A 25,696-nucleotide genomic window follows, 5' to 3' on the forward strand; every position below is an offset into this window, starting at 1 on the left:
GAAGTAGTAATCTCCGCTGCATGCTGGCTAATGCGCGTAGCTTGTCGGGTAAATTAGGGGAGCTGCAAGCTATTGCATGTATTGAAAATTATGATTTAATAGGTATCACTGAGACCTGGTGGGATGATAAATGCGACTGGGCTGCGAATTTAAATGGTTATACACTTTTTAGGAGGGACAGAGAGATTAAAAAGGGTGGAGGGGTTTGTCTTTAAGTCAGACTTAAAGCCATGTAATAAAGACATTACCAATGAAAACGTTGAATCTCTTTGGGTAGAAATTTCAGTAGAGCTGAAGGTCACAAAGAAAATGATCATTGGTGTCTGCTATAAACCACCCCGTATAGATGAGGGGGATGAGGCCCAGCTATTGTTGCAAATGGAGGAGGCTTCAAAACTGGGTCAAGTTGTTGTTATGGGGGACTTTAATTATCCGGACATTGACTGGAGTAATGGGGTGGCTAAGTCAGAAAAAGCTAGTTTGTAAATATGCTAAAAGACAACTTTTTATTTCAGGCGGTTCAAGAACCCACTAGGAATGACGCTATTTTGGACCTGGTGATATCTAATAATAATGAACTCATCTCTAACATTTGTGTGGGTGAGCATTTGGGGAACAGTGATCACAACATGGTCTCCTTTGAGATAATGCTGCAGAGACAGCGCTATAAGGGAGGAACTAAAACTCTCAATTTTAGACGTGCAGACTTTGCCAGTATAAGGGCATCTCTGCAATGTGTCAACTGGGAAAGGCTTTTCATGGGGTTAGGCACAGAAGGAAAATGGAACATCTTTAAAACATTGCTTTGTAGGTATACACAACAGTATATCCCCCTTGTAAGCAAGGAGAGGCATCGCAAAGCAAAACCTTTATGGCTGAATAAAAGTGTTAGTGTTGAGGTTGGTAAGAAAAAACCTGCTTTTAGGGCATTCAAGTTAGCTGGGACAGCTGGGGCTTTCATCAGGTACAAGGAAGCAAATAAAGCAGCAAAAAAGCTATCAGGCAAGCTAAAATAGAGATGGAAAGGGATATTGCAGCTAGGAGTAAAAAGAATCCAAAATTATTTTTTTATTATGTGAAAAGTAAAAAAATGAAGCAAGAAGGGGTGGGAACTTTATTATCACGGGGGGTAAGTTGGTTGATGAGAACGGGGAAAAGCTGAAATTTTGAACTCTTATTTTTCATCTGTCTATACATCTGAGGAGCCAGATAATGAAGGCTTCCCTTGTAATATGCCCAGTTCTAGTAATTTAGCTACTGGCGCGTGGGTCACTCGGGAGGAAATTCAAAAGAGACTTGAACAAAGGTCCAGGGCCGGATGGGATTCATCCCAGGGTATTAAATGAGCTGAGCGCTGTGATTGCCAAACCTCTTCACTTAATTTTTCAGGATTCGTTGAGGTTTGGCATGGTGCCGAGAGACTGGCGGATTGCTAATGTGGTGCCGTTATTTAAAAAGGGATCCCGTTCTCAGCCTGAAAACTATAGGCCTGTTAGTCTGACATCAGTAGTAGGAAAGCTTTTGGAAGGGGTAATAAGGGATAGGGCACTTGAATACATTGCAGTTCACAATACTATTAGTTTGTGCCACATGGTTTTATGCGTAACAGATCTTGCCAGACTAATTTAGTCGCGTTTTATGAGGAGGTGAGCAGGAACCTTGATGCTGGATTGGCAGTTGATGTCATCTACTTGGACTTTGCTAAAGTGTTTGATACAGTACCTCACAGAAGGTTAATGATCAAATTAAGGAATATTGGCCTAGAACATAATATTTGTAATTGGATAGAGAACTGGCTGAAGGATAGAGTACAAAGAGTGGGGGTAAATGGAACATTTTCTAATTGGGCCAGTGTGGTTAGTGGGTACCACAGGGGTCAGTCCTTGGGCCTTTGCTTTTTAACTTGTTTATTAATGACCTGGAGGTGGGCATAGACAGTACTGTTTCTATTTTTGCTGATGACACTAAATTGTGCAAAACTATAAGTTCCATGCAGGATGCTGCCGCTTTGCAGAGCGATTTGCCAAAATTAGATAACTGGGCAGCAAACTGGGAAATGAGGTTCAGTGTTGATAAGTGCAAAGTTATGCCCTTTGGTAGAAATAATATAAACGCAAACTATCTACTGAATGGGAGTGTGTTGGGGGTTTCCTTAATGGAGAAGGATCTAGGGGTTTTTGTTGATAACAAGTTGTCTAATTCCAGGCAGTGTCATTCTGTGGCTACTAAAGCAAATAAAGTGCTGTCTTGTATAAAAAAGGGCATTGACTCAAGGGATGAGAACATAATTTTTCCCCTTTATAGGTCCCTGGTAAGGCCTCACCTTGAGTATGCAGTGCAGTTTTGGGCTCCAGTCCTTAAGAAGGATATTAATGAGCTGGAGAGAGTGCAGAGACTGCAACTAAACTGGTTAAGGGGATGGAAGGGTTAAACTATGAGGTGAGACTGTCGAGGTTGGGGTTGTTTTCTCTGGAAAAGAGGCGCTTGCGAGGGGACATGATTACTCTGTACAAGTACATTAGAGGGGATTATAGGCAGTTGGGGGATGTTCTTTTTTCCCATAAAAACAATCAACGCACCAGAGGTCACCCCTTTAGATTAGAGGAAAGGAGCTTCCATTTGAAGCAGCGTCGGGGGGGTTCCTCACGGTGAGGGCAGTGAGGGGGTTGGGGAATGCCCTTCCTAGTGATGGGGTAATGGCAGATTCTGTTAATGCCTATAAGAGGGGCCTGGATGAGTTCTTGAACAATCAAAATATCCAAGGCTATTGTGATACTAATACCTACAGTTAGTACTAGTGGTTGTATTTATAGTTTATGTATGTGAGTGTATAGATTGGTAGGTGTGGGTTAGATGTGCTGGGTTTACTTGGATGGGTTGAACTTGATGGACACTGGTCTTTTTTCAACCCTATGTAACTATGTAATTATGTAACTATGTAAGTGGTTATGATGACATTTTATTGACCAGTCAACCTGATAGGAATGCTCCCAGTCTTATCAATGTCATTAAGGAGTCAACTGCAAAGGTGGTGGTTGTGATTGCATCTGATTCAGACTTTGTGGTTGTGGTGGAAGAGCTGTTAAGACAAAATGTAAGTGGCCATATCTGGGAAGCCAGTGAGGCTTGGGCCACTTTTGATTTACTCTCAGAGGAACGATTCAAAGGGATTTTACTGAGCACCATTGGTTTTGCCATCTCACATGGGAATATGCTCAAGATCAGTAAGTACTTTACCAGCCTCAACCCATCAAAAGATCTTTATGATCCATTCATAAGGGGATTTTGGAAGCAAACGTTTGCTTGTACTTGGGCCAGTGGAAAGAATCCAGTAATTGTGATGGGCAATGCCACCATAAGTCCATGTGTGGGAAATTAAATGCTATATGGCCAACCATCTGAAGAAACCCAGAGATTATCACTGCTGTCTATGCCATTGCTTGGGCTCTGCTTTACTGTTAATCTGGAATTGACCTTCCAGCCGTATATGACATAGTGAACTGGCAAGTTGGTGCCGGAGGAATGCTTGAACAGGTTACAGTTGGGAGTTATGAGTTCAATAGTTCTAGCGGCAAAACGTTCAACATAGTGCTAAAATTGTATGTTGCTCTGGTAGAAGAGAATATGGTACTAAAGCGACCCATACATCTACAATTTTTTTTGAGTTTGTTGCTTGTTGGCTCGAATATATGGGGCAACAATTTCCCTTCCTGATCGATATCAGGTCAAAGGTCTAAAAGCTTATGTGGTCCTCATCCAACAGGTCTCTATTGGCTTTTATTGTAAAATAATTAATTCCGGATATTTTTTTACTACGATCTGCATCCAACCCCCCGAGGGATTTCAACCCATTATATAGATCTTCCTCCTATGGGCGAAGCTTATCTAATGGAGAAATGGATATTTAGATATAATTGAGCAGTGCCTCCAGTTCTGCATGATTTATGCTCCCACTGGGCTCAACTAACTAAACTGTATATAAAGTCAGCTCCCTGCCCAAATCCTGCCAGTGATACTGTGTGCGCCACAACTACGCCAACGGACTTAATAGCTTTTATAATAGAGATGCCTCTGAGGTGTAACGGGCAGATGTGCAAGGGAATCGGTTGGTTTATCCTCTTTACTGTGTGGGTTCTTTGCACATTTGCTACAGAAGCCTGTGCTGCCCCCGACTCCAATACTAACTGCCGCTTGCCCAAAGAGGCCGTAACTGGCTATATGAGCCGCCCAGGAGACATTATCATGGGAGGAACTTTCCTAATTCATTTGGACAGAGTCTACAGTGATATCCAATTCACTAGCAAACCCCCGGAGCTCCAGTGCCAGATGTAAGTATCACTGATATGTTTGGTGCTGGGTATTAACCCCCTTCATGCCAAACACTTGCAGGTGAGCTGGGCACAACTGGCACCACTTACCAACAATGTCTGTGAGTTCTATTCATTCTATAATATAGATCATTTCTAGCTGTGATGATTATAAGATCCCCCTGTTATTGGCCACCATACATCAACTGCTCTCTATATTATTCTGGTGGGATCCATTCTATGTAGGTTAATACTGCCCAGACCACCATTTAATAATAACTGGATGGGCAAAACCAAACTGGGATACAGCGAGCTTGTAAATAGGCATTGTCTGAGAGGTCCCATAGAGGCTTCTTGGTCCCATAGTAAATTAACCCTTTCACTGCCAGCCATTTTGGAAAAAGCGGAACTTCTACTGCCAGACAGTTTTTGAACATTTTGCACTGTATCACTTTAGGGGCCTTTCCTCGGGGGGACTTTTAGTTTACCCAGGAAGACAATATATTGTTTTTAAAAATATGGTAGAATTTTTGTGTGGAATTTAATTCCCATTCTGCAACAAGACATAGGCTTCTAAATGTCTAAAAAATGAAGAAAAAAAAATCCATAATATAAACGCATACACCCGAAACAATAATTAGTTTATGCATGAAAATACAACTGATTTGGAAAGTCCCATGTCTCCTGAACGTGCCAATACCAATTATATATAGTTTTATGGAGATTTCTCACTTGTATAGGTCAAAAACTCCCAGCAGTACATTACCAAATTCCCAAAGCACTGCTCCAGAAAGCTGCATACTTACATTAGATTTCAAGGCCAAAAATTCCTCAGAAATTTCTCAGAAAATTATACATTTTTAGAAAAAATAGATTCTGGGGAATACAGAATAGGCACAACTGTCTGTCTACTCCAAGCTACCAAGTTGCAATGCTTTCCTAAAATTATTGTTTTTTATCAAAATTTGTGACATTTTTTAATAATCGCTTCAAAGCTTCCAGACTATAGTATCTTATCTCCTACAGGTCATAAAGTAACCAGATAAAACACCCTAAATATGAACGCCAGGGGTCCACTAAACAGTTTGATGCCCAATATGTATAGGTTTCCCTAAGTATGTGGCATGTAGGGGCCCCAATGTGAACATACCCCCATATGTACTGTCATTTCTGTCATTTCAGATTCTGCAAAATCAACACATTTACATCATTTTATGTAGAATAAAACTACAAAAAGTATGCTCACCCCAGAAAGTCATATATTTTTGGAAAGTACACATTCCCCTGAATTCAAAATGGGTACCCATGTCTTTCTACTCCAAAGTACCAAGCTGCAAAGCTTTCCTAAAGTTTGCAATTTTGAAAACATTTTCAAAAATCCTCTCAAAGCTTCCAGTTTGCAGCATCTTATCTCCCACATATCATTAGGTACCAATATAAAACACCCTAAATTTGAACACCAGGGGTCCACTGAACAGTTTGATGCCCAATATGTATAGGTTTACCTATGTGGCATGTAGGGGCCCCAATGGGAACATACCCCCAAATGTACTGTCATTTCAGCTCCTGCAAAATCCACACATTAACATGCTTTATGTGGGATAATGCTACAAAATAGTAAGCTCACCACAGGAAGCTATATATTTTTGGAAAGTACACATTACCCTGAATCTAAAATTGCGATTGCGTCTGCTGCTTGTAGGTCTGTGCTGCGATGCAATCGCATCGCTGGACCTACTTGCCAGCCCCCCTGGCTCGTTGCAAAAGCTGCCGGTGCAGAGGTAATCACATTATTACAAATAACATAGCTACTACGTTGTTGGCACATAACTGCTTTTTTTAAAACAACGTAGTACCTACGTTGTTGGCAGCAGCCATATTGTGGTAGCACTAGAGAGTAAACTGAGCCACAAATGTCTTATTGGTATGATACTCATGTGCCCTAATACTGCAGTAAATATATTTATTATATAGAGTCTGAGATCTAAACTCCTTATCTTGTTCTGTGGTTTCACTCTAGGTTTGCTATTGAGTATTACCAGAGCATGCAGGCTTTAATATTTGCTGTGGAGGAGATTAACTCAAACCCTGAGCTCCTTCCCAACATCACTTTGGGCTACGATGTACTTGATACCTGCTATACTTTACGGCGAGCAGCACAAGGGACTCTTTCAATGCTGTCCGGAGGAACAGAGAGCACCCCAAATTATAACTGTCACCAAGGGACTCGTCTTGCTGGTGTTGTTGGTGACGCAGCATCCACACGGTCCATTCTTATGGCCCAAATCCTGGGGCTGTACCAGTATCCACAAGTAAGTACAATGTTTTTAAAACAAAGATGTTCTCAGCAGTGTCTTGAAAATTTGCCTATTGTATTTGTTCTTTTACAGATCAGTTATTTTGCAACCAACCCTGTTCTAAGTGATCGGAATTTGTTCCCTTCCTTTTTCCGTACAGTACCTAGTGATGAGTTTCAGATGAGGGGTCTGGCCCAGTTGCTTTCTCATTTTGGTTGGTCTTGGGTTGGTGTCTTGGCCACTGATAATGACTACGGTCAATATGGACTTCAGATAGTAATGCAGGAAATTATAAGTAGTGGAGCCTGTGTGGCCTTCACTGAGACTATCTTGACCGGCCAACCCAATAGGAATGCTCCTCGGCTTGCACAGGTCATTAAAGAATCAACTGCAAAGGTTGTGATTGCGATTACCGGTGATTCTAATTTAGTGATTGTGTTGGAAGAGCTGTTGAGGCAGAATGTGACTGGAAAGATTTGGATTGCAACTGAAGCATGGGCAACTGCTAATTCACTTTCTAATGAACGATTCCAAGGGATTTTGTTGGGCGCCATTGGTTTTGCAATCTACAGTGGGCAGATGCCAAGGTTTAGCGAGTATCTAAACAGCCTCCATCCATCAAATGATCTTTATGATCCATTTATAAAGGAATTCTGGGAACAAGCCTTCTCTTGTAAATGGCCCAGCCAGAAAAACGTTTCCCTGGTGGACAATGTCAGAGAACAAACCTGTACAGGGAATGAAAGGCTGGAGAGTGTATTAACTAAAGTAGATCGGCGAGTGTCTGGCAATGTCTACACTGCTGTCTATGCCATTGCCTGGGCCCTACATAATCTGCTTAACTGCACAGCCGGAGTTGGGCCATTCCATCATGGCGCCTGTGCCAACATTTCATCATTTCACCCTTGGCATGTAAAGGAACACTTTATTACCTACTTCTTCTAGTTCTAGATTTATAAGCTTTTCTCATTTACTGAATGTATTTATTTTTCTAATTCTCAGCTTCTCCAATATATTAAAAAAGGGAACTTCAAGACCCCGGCTGGGAATCGAGTATTTTTCGATGAGAGAGGGAACCCTCCAGCCATCTATGATATTGTGAATTGGCATCTGACTTCCCAGGGCTCCCTGGGGCAAATCACAGTTGGAAAATATGACTTGAGTGCGCCCAATGGGAAAAGTTTATATATAGATAATGGTTTGATTAACTGGGCCAGCAAAACCCAGGTGCTGGAAACCCCCATTTTATTCCTTCCTCACATCTCTTGAATACTTTGTTCTTAATGAATTTAATACAATTAACAATCATTGATAACAATTGCACTTATGTAATATGCCCTGTATTTCTTTATGATTCTAAAATTGCCATGATTTCCATAGATTCCTCCTTCCAAGTGCAGCCCAAGTTGTCCTTCAGGATTTAGAAAGGTGATTGTACCAGGAAAGCCTCCTTGTTGCTATGAGTGTGCCCGGTGTCCCCAGGGGCAGATATCCAATCAAACAGGTTCTATAATAATTATTTTGATATTTTGGATAATTAATTTAGTTTATATTAGGTATTAAACAAATCTTCCTCTCCAGATGCCTTGGATTGCAATCCATGTTCCTGGGACACGTGGCCCAATCTACAGCAGGACAGATGCCTACCAAGGCCTACAGAGTTCCTTTCCTATTAAAATCCTTTGGGTTACAGCTTAGCAGCCATTTCCATGTTGTCCTCCGTGATCCCTCTTGTAATTTTGGGAATTTTTATTCATTATAAAAATACACCAATTGTAGAAGCCAACAACTATTCTCTTAGTTATCTTCTCCTGCTTTCCCTGTTCCTCTGTTTCCTTTGCTCTTTAGGGTTCATTGGTTACCCACAACCTGAAAAGTGCCTTCTGCGCCAGGTGGCATTTGGGATGGTTTTTGCCCTCTGCATCTCCTGTGTTCTGGCCAAAACCATCACTGTTGTCATTGCCTTTAATGCAACCAAACCCGGCAGCAGGTTAAGAAAGTGGACAGGGGTGAAGGTCTCCTACTGTGCCATTATGCTTTGTGCCTTGATTCAGATAATTGACTGTGCACTTTGGCTGATCTTCTCTCCTCCCTTCCATGAACTTGACACTGACACACAACCTGGTGTGATCATAGCTAATTGCAATGAAGGGTCACCCACAGCTTTCTGGTGCATGCTGGGATACCTTGGCCTCTTGGCCTCCATCAGTTTCATTGTTGCCTTCCTGGCCAGACGCCTCCCTGACAGTTTCAATGAAGCCAAATTGATCACATTCAGTATGTTGGCTTTCCTCAGTGTGTGGGTGTCCTTTATCCCAGCCTATCTCAGTGCCCGGGGCATGTATACTGTGGCAATGGAGGTCTTTGCCATCCTGTCTTCCAGTTGGGCTGTGGTGGGCTGTATCTTTGTGCCAAAATGTTACATTATATTGTTTAGACCCAACCTAAACTCTAGAGAACATCTTATAGGAAAAAGGACAGCCTAAACAATAAAATTAAAGAAATAAAATAGAAACAATTTTATATTATCCCCGTTTGTTCAGACATTTATATTCCTAACAGTGTGTAACGGCTTACGTCATATTAGAGTCTTTTAAACAGTTTTTGACATAATAGTATGTGTCCGAACTGTATATACTCTTTATATTTGCTGATACATAGAAAGTCTGAAGTTTCTCAGCTTCTCCGATCCTCTCCGCCTACTCCCTGCTCGCTGGATCCTATGCCCTCATCAAAAAAAACAGTGTGCCCCTGCCCTTACTCCAGCTCTTACCCACATATTCAATTCCTCTCTGGCTTCTGGTACTTTTCCCTCTCTATACAAACAAGCATGTGTCAAACCCATTCTTAAAAAGGCTACGCTGGACCCATCCTGCCTTTCTAACTACCGTCCCGTCTCTCTCCTGCCCCTAGCCTCTAAACTCCTGGAACGTCTTGTCTTTTCTCGTGTAACTAACTTCCTCTGCTGGACCCTATGCAGTCTGGTTTTCGGCCTGCGCACTCCACTGAGACGGCCTTATGTAGAGTGGCAAATGATCTCCAGACTGCCAAGGCCAAAGGACACTACTCGGTTCTCATTCTCCTAGACCTTTCCTCTGCTTTTGATACTGTCGACCATTCTATCCTTATGAAAATTCTCTATTCTCTGGGTATCCGGGATCAAGCAGCATCCTGGTTCTCTTCCTATCTCTCTAACCGCTCTTTCCCTGTCTCTCTTGCTAACAAATCCTCTACCCCAGTTCAGCTCAGTGTGGGGGTGCCTCAGGGCTCTGTGCTTGGTCCTTTGCTGTTCTCCCTGTATACTCTCTCTTTGGGAGACCTTATCTCTTCCTTTGGTCTTAAATACCACCTATACGCAGATGACACCCAGATATAGTTAGACACCCCTGCACTAACCGCTGATGTTCAAACCCAGATTGGTAACTGCCTCCTGGCTATCTCCTCCTGGATGAACCAACGCCAGCTCAAACTTAACCTAGCTAAAACCGAACTCATGGTCTTCCCACCCAAACCTGGCCCTCCTCCTCCTTTCACCATCACTATTGATGGCATGACCATCAACCCTGTAAATTCTGCACGCTGCCTTGGGGTAATCTTTGACCAGTCTCTCTCCTTCTCTAACCATATTAATCACACTGCCAAAACCTGCCGTTTTTTCAAGATACGCCCCTTTCTTTCACAAGTAACAGCTAAAACACTAATCCATGCCCTTATCCTTTCCCGCTTAGATTACTGTAATCTCCTACTAACCGGCCTCCCAGACTCCCACCTCTCTCCCCTGCAATCAATTTTAAACTCTGCTGCCAGGATCCTCCTGCTCTCTCCTAAGAGGGAACCTGCTCAGCCTCAATTAAGCTCACTAGCATGGCTGCCTGTTAAGCAAAGTATAGCTTACAAAATCCTTCTACTAACATTCAAAGCCCTTCACTCCTCTGCTCCTCACTACATTTCTTCACTGGTCTCCCTACATGTTACTGGTCGTCTCCTCCGCTCCTCTCAGAGCCTCCGTCTTTTTACACCATCCACACCCACTGCGCTCTCTCGTCTTAAACCTTTCTATCTCGCTGCTCCTTACCTCTGGAACTCTATCCCTGAATCCCTCCGTAGGGAAAACTCACCCACTCTCTTTAAGAAAAAGCTCAGCTGTTACCTTCTGGAGCACTAAGACATTATCTCGCCTAGTCCTGCGCTTAAGGGCAAATGCCCATACCTGGTGCACTCTTACCTTCCGCTTTGTGCCTGTATGTTACCCAACCACTTAGATTGTAAGCTCTATGGGGCAGGGACCTCCTTCCTACTGTGTCTCATACCACATGGCACTTATATATATATATATATATTTATTGTATTTATTTATTATATCACTTGTCCTCCCTGTGTGTAATTTTGTATTCTGTAATATTGTACAGCGCTGCGTACCCTTGTGGCGCTTTATAAATAAAGTTATACATACATACATACATACAAAGTACATATCCCAAATGAAGAGTTCTACAGGTGCAAGTGGTTATGATGACATTTTATTGACCAGTCAACCTGATAGGAATGCTCCCCATCTTATCAATGTCATTAAGGAGTCAACTGCAAAGGTGGTGGTTGTGATTGCATTTGATTCAGACTTTGTGGTTGTGGTGGAAGAGCTGTTAAGACAAAATGTAAGTGGCCATATCTGGGTAGCCAGTGAGGCTTGGGCCACTTTTGATTTACTCTCAGAGGAACGATTCAAAGGGATTTTACTGAGCACCATTGGTTTTGCCATCTTCCATGGGAATATGCTCAAGATCAGTAAGTACTTTACCAGCCTCAACCCATCAAAAGATCTTTATGATCCATTCATAAGGGGATTTTGGAAGCAAACGTTTGCTTGTACTTGTAAGAATCCAGTAATTGTGATGGGCAATGCCACCATAAGTCCATGTGTGGGAAATGAAATGCTATATGGCCAACCATCTGAAGAAACCCAGAGATTATCACTGCTGTCTATGCCATTGCTTGGGCTCTGCAAATTTGCTTTACTGTAAATCTGGAATAGACACTCCAGCCGTATATGACATAGTGAACTGGCAAGTTGGTGCCGGAGGAATGCTTGAACAGGTTACAGTTGAGAGTTATGAGTTCAATAGTTCTAGCAGCAAAACGTTAACATAGACAGTGCTAAAATTGTATGTTGCTCTGGTAGAAGAGAATATGGTACTAAAGCGACCCATACATCTACATCAATAAAAATGTAGTCCTTTCAGACTGAGTTTGTTGCTTGTTGGCTCGAATATATGGGGCAACAATTTCTCTTCCTGACTGATATCAGGTCAAAGGTCTAAAAGCTTATGTGGTCCTCATCCAACAGGTCTCTATTGGCTTTTTTTGTAAAATAATTAATTCTGGATATTTTTTTACTACTATCTGCATCCAACCCCCCGAGGGATTTCAACCCATTATATAGATCTTCCTCCTATGGGCGAAGCTTATCTAATGGAGAAATGGATATTTAGATATAATTGAGCAGTGCCTCCAGTTCTGCATGATTTATGCTCCCACTGGGCTCAACTGACTAAACTGTATATAAAGTCAGCTCCCTGCCCAAATCCTGCCAGTGATACTGTGTGCGCCACAACTACGCCAACGGCCTCAATGGCTTTTATAATAGAGATGCCTCTGAGGTGTAATGGGCAGATGTGCAAGAGAATCGGTTGGTTTGTCCTCTTTACTGTGTGGGTTCTTTGCACATTTGCTACAGAAGCCTGTGCTGCCCCTGACTCCAATACTAACTGCCGCTTGTTCAAAGAGGCCGTAACTGGCTATTTGAGCCGCCCAGGAGACATTATCATGGGAGGAACTTTCTTAATTCATTTGGACAGAGTCTATAGTGATATCCAATTCACTAGCAAACCCCCGGAGCTCCAGTGCCAGATGTAAGTATCACTGATATGTTGGGTGCTGGGTATTTACCCCCTTCATGCCAAACACTTGCAGGGGAGCTGGGCACAACTGGCACCACTTACCAATAATGTCTGTGAGTTCTATTCATTCTATAATATAGATCATTTCTAGCTGTGATGATTATAAGATCCCCTGTTATTGGCCAAACCTGCATCAACTGCTCTCTATATTATTCTAATGGTGCGATCCATTCTATGTAGATAAATACTGCCCAGACCAACATATAATAATAACTGGATCTGCAAAACCAACCTGGGATACAGCGAGATTACAAATAGGTATTGTCTGAGAGGTATCGCTAATCATATTGCTTATGGTTTCAGAAATAGCTAGTGGACTTCTTTGTAGAATTTTAGATACTCATCATTTGGGACATGTACTTTCATTGTGAAGTTTCTATGTTTCAGTATATTTGAGCCATGGAGATTGGCTGTAACACTAGAGTCTGTGGGAGACCAAGATACTGATTGACTCACAATGCAGGGAACATCTCATTTTCCTAAGGGGATCCAATCATCACATAAAAAGAGGGGGATCCAAGAACCTAGATTCTGACATCAAAACTCCCTCTATTACTGAGAATAAAAAACCTTATACCAATAAGGTGCCAACAGCTGGCACCTTGGCACCCCAGCCTGCTTCAGAGCTCAGTAAATGGGAGGAACGGATGGTGGGCTTGCCCAATCCTGGGATACACCAACTCAAGTTTGGCAGAATTAGTAAATCTTCTAACAAATATTTGGCTGAATTCTGAGCCAAACCGCTATTTACATGGAAGCAAAGTTGCACAAAAATTGCATCAAACAGTTACATTTGTCCAGGGAACTAGGGTTCAGGTTCATTTCGTCCAAGGACTGAGGACTAAGTTCCGACCCAAACCTATACCAAACGTTTGATTCAATGCATTCCTACTTATAACTGCTGGGGTTAGTAGAGCTTCCGATGAGATAATAATGTGGTATAAAGGTGGGCCCATACCGTAACAATCCCTAGGAGAGGAGAGGTCAGTGAGGGAGGCCAGTCCTTAGCTGAGTCCCCTCTTCCACATTTACATTTGTATAAAGGGAGAAAGCTCACAATAAGCAGCAGAATCAAAGGCAAAGACCAACCAAGATCAGAAGAATCTTGGGAGAAACGTTGAAAGAAAGAGATTCTGTTTATGGGAGGGTTGATAAATGAATCTCTCATTGTGGGGACTGAGCCATGTGCTGTCCTGATCGCTATTCTATAGGCCGTACTATACAAATACAAAGAATGGGACAGAACTTTATGATAAGATGGGGATGACCCAACAATTCTTAATATTTATGCTTTGTGGCACCAGTGACCAAGAAGGCGATCATAGGATGTGATTAAACTAGTGTATCCCAACCATTATGTGTCTAAGGTGGCCTAAAATTAATATCAAAAAGCCTCCTGAGCTTATAACTTAAATGTCAATTAAATGTTCTTCTCCTGCTGTAGCAGCACCAAATAATTCCTATCATTTCTGACCCCATCTCTTTCAATGTTCCCTTATGGAAAGTATCATCTTGGAGATAAGCCGTTGTCCATCCATTCCGCAGCCAATAAATGCTCAACCTATTTGCTTCTTGGTCCCATAGTAGATTAGCCCTTTCACTGCCAGCCATTTTGGACAAAGCGGAACTTCTTTTTTGAACATTTTGCACTGTATCACTTTAGGGGCCTTTCCTCGGGGGGACTTTTACTTTACCCAGGTAGACAATATATTGTTTTTTTCAGGACAACCTAAGCTTTTAAAATATGGTATTTTTGTGTAATTCCAATTCTGTAACAAGATATAGGCTTCTAAATGTCTAAAATATTAAATAAATTCCATAATATAAACATATACACCAGAAACAAAAATTATTTTATGCATGAAAATACAACTGATTTGGAAAGTCCCTTATCTCCTGAACGTGCCAATACCAAATATATATAGTTTTATGGAGATTTGTCACTTGTATAGGTCAAAAACTCCCGGCAGGACACTACCAAAGTTCCAAAGCACTGCTCCAGAAAGCTGCATACTTTAGATTTCAAGGCCACAAATTCCACTAACAGAATGTTTATCCCAGAAAATTATACATTTTTAGAAAGAACAGATTCTGGGTAATCCATAATAGGTAGAACTGTCTGTCTTCTGCAAACTACCAAGTTGCAATGCTTTCCTAAAGTTATTGTTTTTTATCAAAATTTGTGAAATTTTTTAAAAATCCCTTCAAAGCTTCCAGACTATAGTATCTTATCTCCTACAGGTCATAAAGTAACCAAATAAAACACCCTAAATATGAACGCCAGGGGTCCACTGAACAGTTTGATGCCCAATATGTATAGGTTTACCTAAGTATGTGGCATGTAGGGGCCCCAATGTGAACATACCCCTATATGTACTGTCATTTCTGTCATTTCAGCTTCTGCAAAATCAACACATTTACATCATTTTATGTAGAATAAAGCTACAAAAAGTATGCTCACCCCAGAAAGTCATATATTTGGGAAAAGTACACATTCCCCTGAATTCAAAATACCCATGTCTTTCTACTCCAAAGTACCAAGCCGCAAAGCTTTCCTAAAGTTGGCAATTTTGAAAACATTTCCAAAAATCCTCTCAAAGCTTCCAGTTTGCAGCATCTTATCTCCCACATAGCATTAGGTACCAAGATAAAACACCCTAAATTTGAATACCAGGGGTCCACTGAACAGTTTGATGCCCAATATGTATAGGTTTACCTAAGTATGTGGCATGTAGGGGCCCCAATGTGAACATTCCCCCATATGATCTATCATTTCTGTTATTTAACCTTCTGCAAAATCAACACATTTACATCATTATATGTGGGATAAAGCTAGTAAAAAACGCACTCAACCCAGAAAGTCATATATTTTTGGAAAGTACACATTCCCCCAAATCTAAAATGGGTACCCATTTCTTTCTACTCCAAAATACCAAGCCGCAAGGCTTTCCTAAATTTGGCAATTTTGATAGCATTTCCAAAAATCCTCTCAAAGCTTTCAGTTTGCAGCATCTTATCTCCCACATATCATTAGGTACCAAGATAAAACACCCTGAATTTAAACGCCAGGGGTCCACTGAACATTTTTATGCCCAATATGTATAGGTTTACCTAAGTATGTGGCATGTAGGGGCCTCAATGGGAACATACCCCCATATGATCTATCATTTCTGTCATTTCAGCTCCTGCAAAATCAACATATTTACATGCTTTATGTGGGATAATGTAACAAAATAGTAAGCTCACCACAGGAAGCTATATATTTTTGGAAAGTACATATTCCCCTGAATCTAAAATGGGTACCCATTTCTTTTTACTCCAAAGTACCAAGCCACAAAGCTTTCCTAAGTTTGATGATTTTTATGACATTTCCAAAAATCACCTCAAAACTTCCACTATGCAGCATCTTATTTTCTACAGGTCATTAGGTACCAACATAAAACACCCTAAATATGAACCCCAGAGGTCTACTGAACAGTTTGATGTCCACTGTACATAGGTTTATCAAAGCACATGGAACTTAGAGACCCCAAAATATACCTTGTGCACACTAGTTTTATGGCTTACCTTTACCTAATTCATAAACACATGGCAGTTATATGTGGGGTAGAAGCTCCAGAAATGTAGGTTAACCCCTAAAAACCATATATTTTTGGAAAGTACACATTCTGACAAATCCAACATGCATAAAGAAGACTTTCTACACCAAAGTACCAATCTGGAAAGCTTTCCTATATTTAATGGTTTTTATGACTTTTATGAAAGAGGCCTACAATTGTTGCAATTTGCCACATTTATCTTACAACATTTGTTACATATAATGACACATCACCCTAAATATGAATGTCAGCGGTCTACTGAACAGTTTGATGCCCAATATGCAAAGATTTACCAAAGTATTTGGTGTACAGAGGCACCCAAATGAAAATAGTCAATTTCTGCAAAAAAAGCCAAATGACCGTGTATTATGTGCCGTAAGACCCCCTAACTGTACAGAAAAACCAAGAAAACCATATATTTTTGGAAAGTACACATTCTGAAAAATCCAGCCTGGGTAAAGAGTCCTTTCTACACCAAAGTGCCAATCTGCAAAGCTTTCCTAAAGTTAGTGGTTTATATGATGTTTCAGAAAATCGCATCAAAATGTTGCAATTTGCTGCATTTATCTCACACAATTTCTTGCGTACAAAGGCAAATCACCCCAAATAGGAACACCTAATCTCTACTGAACAGTTTGATGTCCGTAGTACATATGTTGTTGGCAGGGAAAGGGTTAAGTCCTTGCACGGTATTATTGTCTATTACTGCCTTGTCTACCTTTGCATTGTTAAGGTGTTATTTGTCCTCATTCTGAAACAATATATCCACTTAGTGCCATAGCTTTCTACCACCACGTGCTGTCTATGGTGAGTGTATTACAGAGCTTTATGGCAGATAAGATGAACAACCATTGTAATCCTTGGTAGGTGACACCACATTTAAGTGACAGTCCAGTAACTGAGAGTGACCACTATATGCATTCATTATTCTAACTACACCAAAAAAGTAAACATTAACAAATGAATGGCTGGTATTTTTGCTTTGGAGAAGCCATGTTGTGGTAGCACTAGAGAGTAAACTGAGCCACAAATGTCTTATTGGTATGATACTCAAGTGCCCTAATATTGCAGTGAATACTGTATATTCATTATATAGAGTCTGACTGAGATCTAAACTCCTTGTCTTGTTCTGTGGTTTCACTCTAGGTTTGCTATTGAGTATTACCAGAGCATGCAGGCTTTAATATTTGCTGTGGAGGAGATTAACTCAAACCCTGAGCTCCTTCCCAACATCACTTTGGGCTACGATGTACTTGATACCTGCTATACTTTACGGCGAGCAGCACAAGGGACTCTTTCAATGCTGTCCGGAGGAACAGAGAGCACCCCAAATTATAACTGTCACCAAGGGACTCGTCTTGCTGGTGTTGTTGGTGACTCAGCATCCACACGAACCATTCTTATGGCCCAAATCCTGGGGCTGTACCAGTATCCACAAGTAAGTACAATGTTTTTAAAACAAAGATGTTCTCAGCAGTGTCTTGAAAATTTGACTATTGTATTTTTTCTTTTAAAGATCAGTTATTTTGCAACCAGCCCCGTTCTAAGTGATCGGAACCTGTTCCCTTCCTTTTTCCGTACGGTACCTAGTGATGAGTTTCAGATGAGGGGTCTGGCCCAGTTGCTTTCTCATTTTGGTTGGACTTGGGTTGGTCTCCTGGCTACTGATAATGACTACGGTCAATATGGACTTCAGATAGCAATGCAGGAAATTATAAATAGTGGCGCCTGTGTGGCCTTCAATGAGTTTATATTGACCGGCCAACCCAATAAGAATGCTCCTCGGCTTGCACAGGTCATTAAAGAATCAACTGCAAAGGTTGTGATTGCGATTACAGGTGATTCTAATTTAGTGATTGTGTTGGAAGAGCTGTTGAGGCAGAATGTGACTGGAAAGATTTGGATTGCGACTGAAGGATGGGCAACTGCTAATTTGCTTTCTAATGAACGATTCCAAGGGATTTTGTTGGGCACCATTGGTTTCGCGATCTACAGTGGGCAGATGCCAAGGTTTAGTGAGTATCTAAACAGCCTCCGTCCATCAAATGATCTTTATGATCCATTTATAAAGGAATTCTGGGAACAAGCCTTCTCTTGTAAGTGGCCCAGCCAGAAAAATGTTACCTTGGTGGACAATGTCAGAGAACAAACCTGTACAGGGAATGAAAGGCTGGAGAGTGTATTAACTAAAGTAGATCGGCGAGTGTCTGGCAATGTCTACACTGCTGTCTATGCCATTGCCTGGGCCCTACATAATCTGCTTAACTGCACAGCTGGAGTTGGGCCATTCCATCATGGCGCCTGTGCCAACATTTCATCATTTCACCCTTGGCATGTAAAGGAACACTTTATTACCTACTTCTTCTAGTTCTAGATTTATAAGCTTTTCTCTTTTACTGAATGTATTTATATTTCTAATTCTCAGCTTCTCCAATATATTAAAAAAGTGAACTTCAAGACCCCGGCTGGGAATCGAGTATTTTTCGATGAAAGTGGGAACCCTCCAGCCATCTATGATATTGTGAATTGGCATCTGACTTCCCAGGGCTCCCTGGGGCAAATCACAGTTGGAAAATATGACTTGAGTGCGCCCAATGGGAAAAGTTTAAATGTAGATAATGGTTTGATTAACTGGGCCAGCAAAACCCAGGTGCTGGAAAACCCCATTTTATTCCTTCCTCACATCTCATGAATACTTTGTTCTTAACTAATTTAATACAATTAATATTATAACAATCATTGATAACAATAGCACTTATGTAATATGCCCTGTATTTCTTTATGATTCTAAAATTGCCATGATTTCCATAGATTCCTGTTTCCAAGTGCAGCCCAAGTTGTCCTTCAGGATTTAGGAAGGTGATTGTACCAGGGAAACCCCCGTGCTGCTATGAGTGTGCCCGGTGTCCCCAGGGGCAGATATCCAATCAAACAGGTGCTTTATTTGTTATTTTGATATTTTGGATAATTACATTTGTTTCTATTAGGCATTAAATAAATCTTCCTCTCCAGATGCTGTGGAATGTCATCCATGTTCCTGGGACACGTGGCCCAATCTACAGCAGGACAGATGCCTACCAAGGCCTACAGAGTTCCTTTCCTATGAACAACCGTTGGGTTACAGCTTAGCAGCCATTTCCATCTTCTCTTCTTTCACCCCAATTACTATATTGGGAGTTTTAATTCGTTATAATAAAACACCAATAGTCCGAGCCAACAACTACTCCCTTAGCTGCCTTCTCCTGCTTTCCCTGTTCCTCTGTTTCCTTTGCTCTTTAGGGTTCATTGGTTACCCACAACCTGAAAAGTGCCTTCTGCGCCAGGTGGCATTTGGGATGGTTTTTGCCCTCTGCATCTCCTGTGTTCTGGCCAAAACCATCACTGTTGTCATTGCCTTTAATGCAACCAAACCCGGCAGCAGGTTAAGAAAGTGGACAGGGGTGAAGGTCTCCTACTGTGTCATTGGGTTTTGTGCCTTGATTCAGATACTTGACTGTGCGCTTTGGCTGATCTTCTCTCCTCCCTTCCATGAACTTGACACTGACATACAACCTGGTGTGATCATAGCTAATTGCAATGAAGGGTCACCCACTGCTTTCTGGTGCATGCTGGGATATCTTGGCCTCTTGGCCTCCATCAGTTTCATTGTTGCCTTCCTGGCCAGACGCCTCCCTGACAGTTTCAATGAAGCCAAATTGATCACATTCAGTATGTTGGCTTTCCTCAGTGTGTGGGTGTCCTTTATCCCAGCCTATCTCAGTGCCCGGGGCATGTATACTGTGGCAATGGAGGTCTTTGCCATCCTGTCTTCCAGTTGGGCTGTGGTGGGCTGTATCTTTTTGCCAAAATGTTTCATTATATTGTTTAGACCCAACCTGAACTCTAGAGAGCATCTTATAGGAAAAAGGACAGCCTAAACAATAAAATTAAAGAAATAAAATAGAAACAATTTTATATTATCCCTGTTTGTTCAGCCATTTATATTCCTAACAGTGTGTAACGGCTTACGTCATATTAAAGTCTTTTAAACAGTTTTTGACATAATAGTATTTGTCCGAACTGTATATACTCTTTATATTTGCTGATACATAGAAAGTACATATCCCAAATGATGAGTTCTACAGGTGCAAGTGGTTATGATGAGATTTTATTGACCAGTCAACCTGATAGGAATGCTCCCCATCTTATCAATGTCATTAAGGAGTCAACTGCAAAGGTGGTGGTTGTGATTGCATCTGATTCAGACTTTGTGGTTGTTTTGGAAGAGCTGTTAAGACAAAATGTAAGTGGCCATATCTGGGTAGCCAGTGAGGCTTGGGCCACTTTTGATTTACTCTCAGAGGAACGATTCAAAGGGATTTTACTGAGCACCATTGGTTTTGCCATCTCACATGGGAATATGCTCAAGTTCAGTAAGTACTTTACCAGCCTCAACCCATCAAAAGATCTTTATGATCCATTCATAAGGGGATTTTGGAAGCAAACGTTTGCTTGTACTTGGGCCAGTGGAAAGAATCCAGTAATTGTGATGGGCAATGCCACCATAAGTCCATGTGTGGGAAATTAAATGCTATATGGCCAACCATCTGAAGAAACCCAGAGATTATCACTGCTGTCTATGCCATTGCTTTGGCTCTGCTTTACTGTTAATCTGGAATTGACCTTCCAGCCGTATATGACATAGTGAACTGGCAAGTTGGTGCCGGAGGAATGCTTGAACAGGTTACAGTTGGGAGTTATGACTTGAATAGTTCTAGCGGCAAAACGTTCAACATAGACAGTGCTAAAATTGTATGTTGCTCTGGTAGAAGAGAATATGGTACTAAAGCGACCCATACATCTACAATTTAGTCCTTTCAGACTGAGTTTGTTGCTTGTTGGCTCGAATATATGGGGCAACAATTTCCCTTCCTGACTGATATCAGGTCAAAGGTCTAAAAGCTTATGTGGTCCTCATCCAACAGGTCTCTATTGGCTTTTTTTGTAAAATAATTAATTCTGGATATTTTTTTACTACGATCTGCATCCAACCCCCCGAGGGATTTCAACCCATTATATAGATCTTCCTCCTATGGGAGAAGTTTATCTAATGGAGAAATGGATATTTAGATATAATTGAGCAGTGCCTCCAGTTCTGCACGATTTTTGCTCCCAGGGGGTTCAACTGACTAAACTGTATATAAAGTCAGCTCCCTGCCCAAATCCTGCCAGTGATACTGTGTGCACCATAACTACGCCAACGGACTTAAAAGCTTTTATAATAGAGATGCCTCTGAGGTGTAACGGGCAGATGTGCAAGAGAATCGGTTGGTTTATCCTCTTTACTGTGTGGGTTCTTTGCACATTTGCTACAGAAGCCTGTGCTGCCCCTGACTCCAATACTAACTGCCGCTTGCCCAAAGAGGCCGTAACTGGCTATATGAGCCGCCCAGGAGACATTATCATGGGAGGAACTTTCCTAATTCATTTGGACAGAGTCTACAGTGATATCCAATTCACTAGCAAACCCCCGGAGCTCCAGTGCCAGATGTAAGTATCACTGATATGTTTGGTGCTGGGTATTAACCCCCTTCATGCCAAACACTTGCAGGGGAGCTGGGCACAACTGGCACCACTTACCATTAATGTCTGTGAGTTCTATTCATTCTATAATATAGATCATTTCTAGCTGTGATGATTATAAGATCCCCTTTCATTGCCCAAACATACATCAACTGCTCTCTTTAGTATTCTAATGGTGGGATCCATTCTATGTAGATAAATACTACCCAGAACACCATATAATAATAACTGGATCTGCAAAACCAAACTGGGATACAGCGAGCTTGTAAATAGGCATTGTCTGAGAGGTATCACAATCATATTGGTTATGGAATGGTTTCAAAGACAGTGGGTGGGGTTCTTTGTAGAATTTTAGGCACTTAGAAACTCATCAATGGGGATATGCACTTTCATTGTGAAGCTTCTATGTATCAGCAAATTGAGATTGGCTGTAACACTAGAGTCTATGGGAGACCAAGGTACTGATTGATCGCATTTCCCTAGGGGCACCCAATCATCACATAAAAAGAGGGGGATCCAAGAACCTAGATTCTGACATCAAAACTCCCTGTATTAATAAGATTGACTGCAGCTTGAGAAGAACCTGATACATCTGAACCAACAGTTGGCAACTTGGCACCCCAGCCTTCTTCAGAGCTCAGTGCTTCCCGTGCTGTTGGTGGGGTTATTGGTGAAATTATTGTACATCTATGCCAAGCAGATGCCTGTTGAATGTTTCCTGACTATGCTGCACTTTGGACGATACAGCAGTGGGCACTGGGGGGCATGGGGGCAGTGACACTCCATTAGGAGCACTTTTGATAGATCTACTAAACAGCTATCCACTTTCTGACCCTTTTTGTATGAATCCATTTCTACAACCACCACTTGAAGGAGAATAGGTTTTGGGTTAAGTAACCAATTTATTATGAAGCTCGTTTAAAGAGTTCAAATATAAATTGGGTAAATGGGAGGACGGATGGTGGGCTTAACCAATCTTGGGATACACCAACTCTATCAAGTTTGGCAGAATTAGTAAATCTTCTAACAAATATTTGACTGAATTCTGAGCCAAACCGCTATTTACATGGGAGCAAAGTTGCACAAAAATTGCATCAAACAGTTACATTTGTCCAGGGGTTTAGGGTTCAGGTTCATTTCAACCATAGACTGAAGACTAAGTTCCAACCCAAACCTATACCAAACGTTTGATTCAATGCATTCCTACTTATAACTGCTGGGGTTAGTAGAGCTGCCGATGAGATAATAATCTGGTATAAAGGCGGGCCCATACCGTAACAATCCCTAGATGAGGACAGGTCAGTGAGGGAGGCCAGTCCTTAGCTGAGTCCCCTCTTACACATTTACATTTGTATAAAGGGAGAAAGTTCACAATAAGCAGCAGAATCAAAGGCAAAGACCAACCAAGATCAGAAGGATCTGTCCTGATCGCTATTCTATAGGCTGTACTATACAAATACAAAGAAGGGGAGAGAACTTTGTGATAAGATGGGGATGACCCAACAATTCTTAATGTTTATGCTTTCTGGCACCAGTGAGCAAGAAGGCGATCATAGGATGTGATTAAACTAGTGTATCCCAACCATTATGTGTCTAAGGTGGCCTAAAATCAATATCAAAAAGCCTCCTGAGCTTATAACTTAAATGTCAATTAAATGTTCTTCTCCTGCTGTAGCAGCACCAAATAATTCCTATCATTTCTGACCCCATCTCTTTCAATGTTCCCTTATGGAAAGTATCATCTTGGAGATAAGCCGTTGTCCATCCATTCTGCAGCCAATAAATGCTCAACCTATTTGCTTCTTGGTCCCATAGTAGATTAGCCCTTTCACTGCCAGCCATTTTGGACAAAGCGGAACTTCTTTTTTGAACATTTTGCACTGTATCACTTTAGGGGCCTTTCCTCGGGGGAACTTTTACTTTACCCAGGTAGACAATATATTGTTTTTTTCAGGACAACCTAAGCTTTTAAAATATGGTAGAATTTTTGTGTAATTCCAATTCTGTAACAAGATATAGGCTTCTAAATGTCTAAAAAATGAAAAAAAAATTTCCATAATATAAACACATGCACCAGAAACAAAAATTATGTTATGCTTGAAAATACAACTGATTTGGAAAGTCCCACGTTTCCTGAACGTGCCAATACCAAATATATATAGTTTTATGGAGATTTCTCACTTGTATAGGTCAAAAACTCCCAGCAGTACACTACCAAATTCCCAAGCACTGCTCCAGAAAGCTGCATACTTTAGATTTCAAGGCCACAAATTCCACTAACAGAAGGTTTATCCCAGAAAATTATACATTTTTAGAAAGAATAGGTTCTGGGGAATCCATAATAGGCACAACTGTCTGTCTGCTCCAAACTACCAAGTTGCAATGCTTTCCTAAAGTAATTGTTGTTTATCAAAATTTGTGAAATTTTAAAAAAATTGCTTCAAAGCTTCCAGTCTATAGTATCTTATCTCCTACAGGTCATAAAGTAACCACATAAAACACCCACTGAACAGTTTGGTGCCCAATATGAATAGGTTTACCAAAGTATGTGGTGTATAGAGGCACCCAAATGAAAATAGTCAATTTCTGAAAAAAAAGCCCAAAGACCGTGTATTATGTGCCGTAAGACCCCCTAACTGTACAGAAAAACCAATAAAACCATATATTTTTGGAAAGTACACATTCTGACAAATCCAACCTGAGTAAACAGTCCTTTCTACACCAAAGTGCCAATCTGCAAAGCTTTCCTAAAGTTAGTGGTTATTATGACATTTCATAAAATTGCATAAAAATGTTGCGATTTGCCGCATTTATCTCAAACAATTTCTTGCATACAAAGGCAAATCACCCCAAATAGGAACACCAGAGGTCTACTGAACAGTTTGATACCCAATATGCATAGATATACCAAAGTCTGTGGTGTGTACTGACCCCAAAATGAAAATAGCGCATATGGATTTCTCGCCTGCCAACTCAGCTTTTGCATACAGAGATCCCTAACAGCATATTATGTGCCGTAACACCCCCTAACTATACAGAGACCCCCAGAAAACCATATATTTTTGGAAAGTACACATTCTGATAAATTCAAAATAGGTAAGGTTATTTTTCTACACAAAAGTACCACATGGCAAAGCTATGCTAAAAAACAGATTAGGAATACTAATACAGGGATAAAAATGCAATAAAACCACAAAAACTGTGTAAATTGATGAAACAACAAAATAAGTCACACAACAGTGTAATTAGTGGTTAGAATATCTGATCCAATGAGTCACTAAAGAAAAAGGGGTAAAAAAAAATGTGTATACATGTGTGTACACATCTAAAATTTGTGTGACAGCGTGCTAAAGAGTGCTAGAAAATAAAAAAAAAAACCTGTGCTAAATTGTGTGCTAATGTGTGTGTAAATGTGTGTAAGTGTGTGTATTAGGCAAATAAAGAGCACTTACCAGTAGAAGGTCTCAGGGATCGCAGGCAGGAGTCCTCTCTGATGTCCTCACACATGAAGTGCGTGGGCGGCGCTGGGGGGGGCAAGGAACAGGGGAAGACACAGGACAAGCAGGTCCATGCTGCAATGCGATCGCATCGCTGGACCGGCTTGCCAGCCCCCTTGGCTCGTTGCAAAAACCGCCGGTGCAGAGAGAATCGCATTAGTACTAATAATGTAGGTACTACGTTGTTGGCATATACCTGCTTATTTTTAAAATGACGTAGTACCTACATTGTTGGCAGGGAAAGGGTTAAGTCCTTGCACGGTATTATTGTCTATTACTGCCTTGTCTACCTTTGCATTGTTAAAGTGTTATTTGTCCCCATTCTGAAACAATATATCCACTTAGTGCCATAGCTTTCTACCACCACGTGCCGTCTATGGTGAGTGTATTACAGAGCTTTATGGCAGATAAGATGAACAACCATTGTAATCCTTGGTAGGTGACACCGCATTTAAGTGACAGTCCAGTAGCTAAGAG

General features: G+C 41.2%; 1 protein-coding gene and 1 pseudogene across 1 annotated transcript; both read left to right on the forward strand.

The window, feature by feature from the left end:
• The first annotated feature begins 4,065 nt into the window (after positions 1-4,065).
• Positions 4,066-9,090, forward strand: LOC116409578 (annotated as a pseudogene).
• Positions 9,091-11,085: 1,995 nt separating this feature from the next.
• On the forward strand, positions 11,086-20,077 carry LOC101733418 (vomeronasal type-2 receptor 26). The gene is made up of 7 exons (XM_031898298.1): positions 11,086-11,389; positions 12,339-12,513; positions 17,307-17,598; positions 17,677-17,742; positions 18,586-18,810; positions 18,972-19,095; positions 19,173-20,077. Exons 1-7 carry the CDS (start codon positions 11,086-11,088, stop codon positions 20,075-20,077), a joined length of 2,091 nt encoding a protein of 696 aa, XP_031754158.1.
• The last annotated feature ends 5,619 nt before the right edge of the window (positions 20,078-25,696 follow it).

This window comes from Xenopus tropicalis, chromosome 3, assembly GCF_000004195.4.
Source record: "Xenopus tropicalis strain Nigerian chromosome 3, UCB_Xtro_10.0, whole genome shotgun sequence".
Classification (NCBI taxonomy): Eukaryota; Metazoa; Chordata; class Amphibia; order Anura; family Pipidae; genus Xenopus; species Xenopus tropicalis.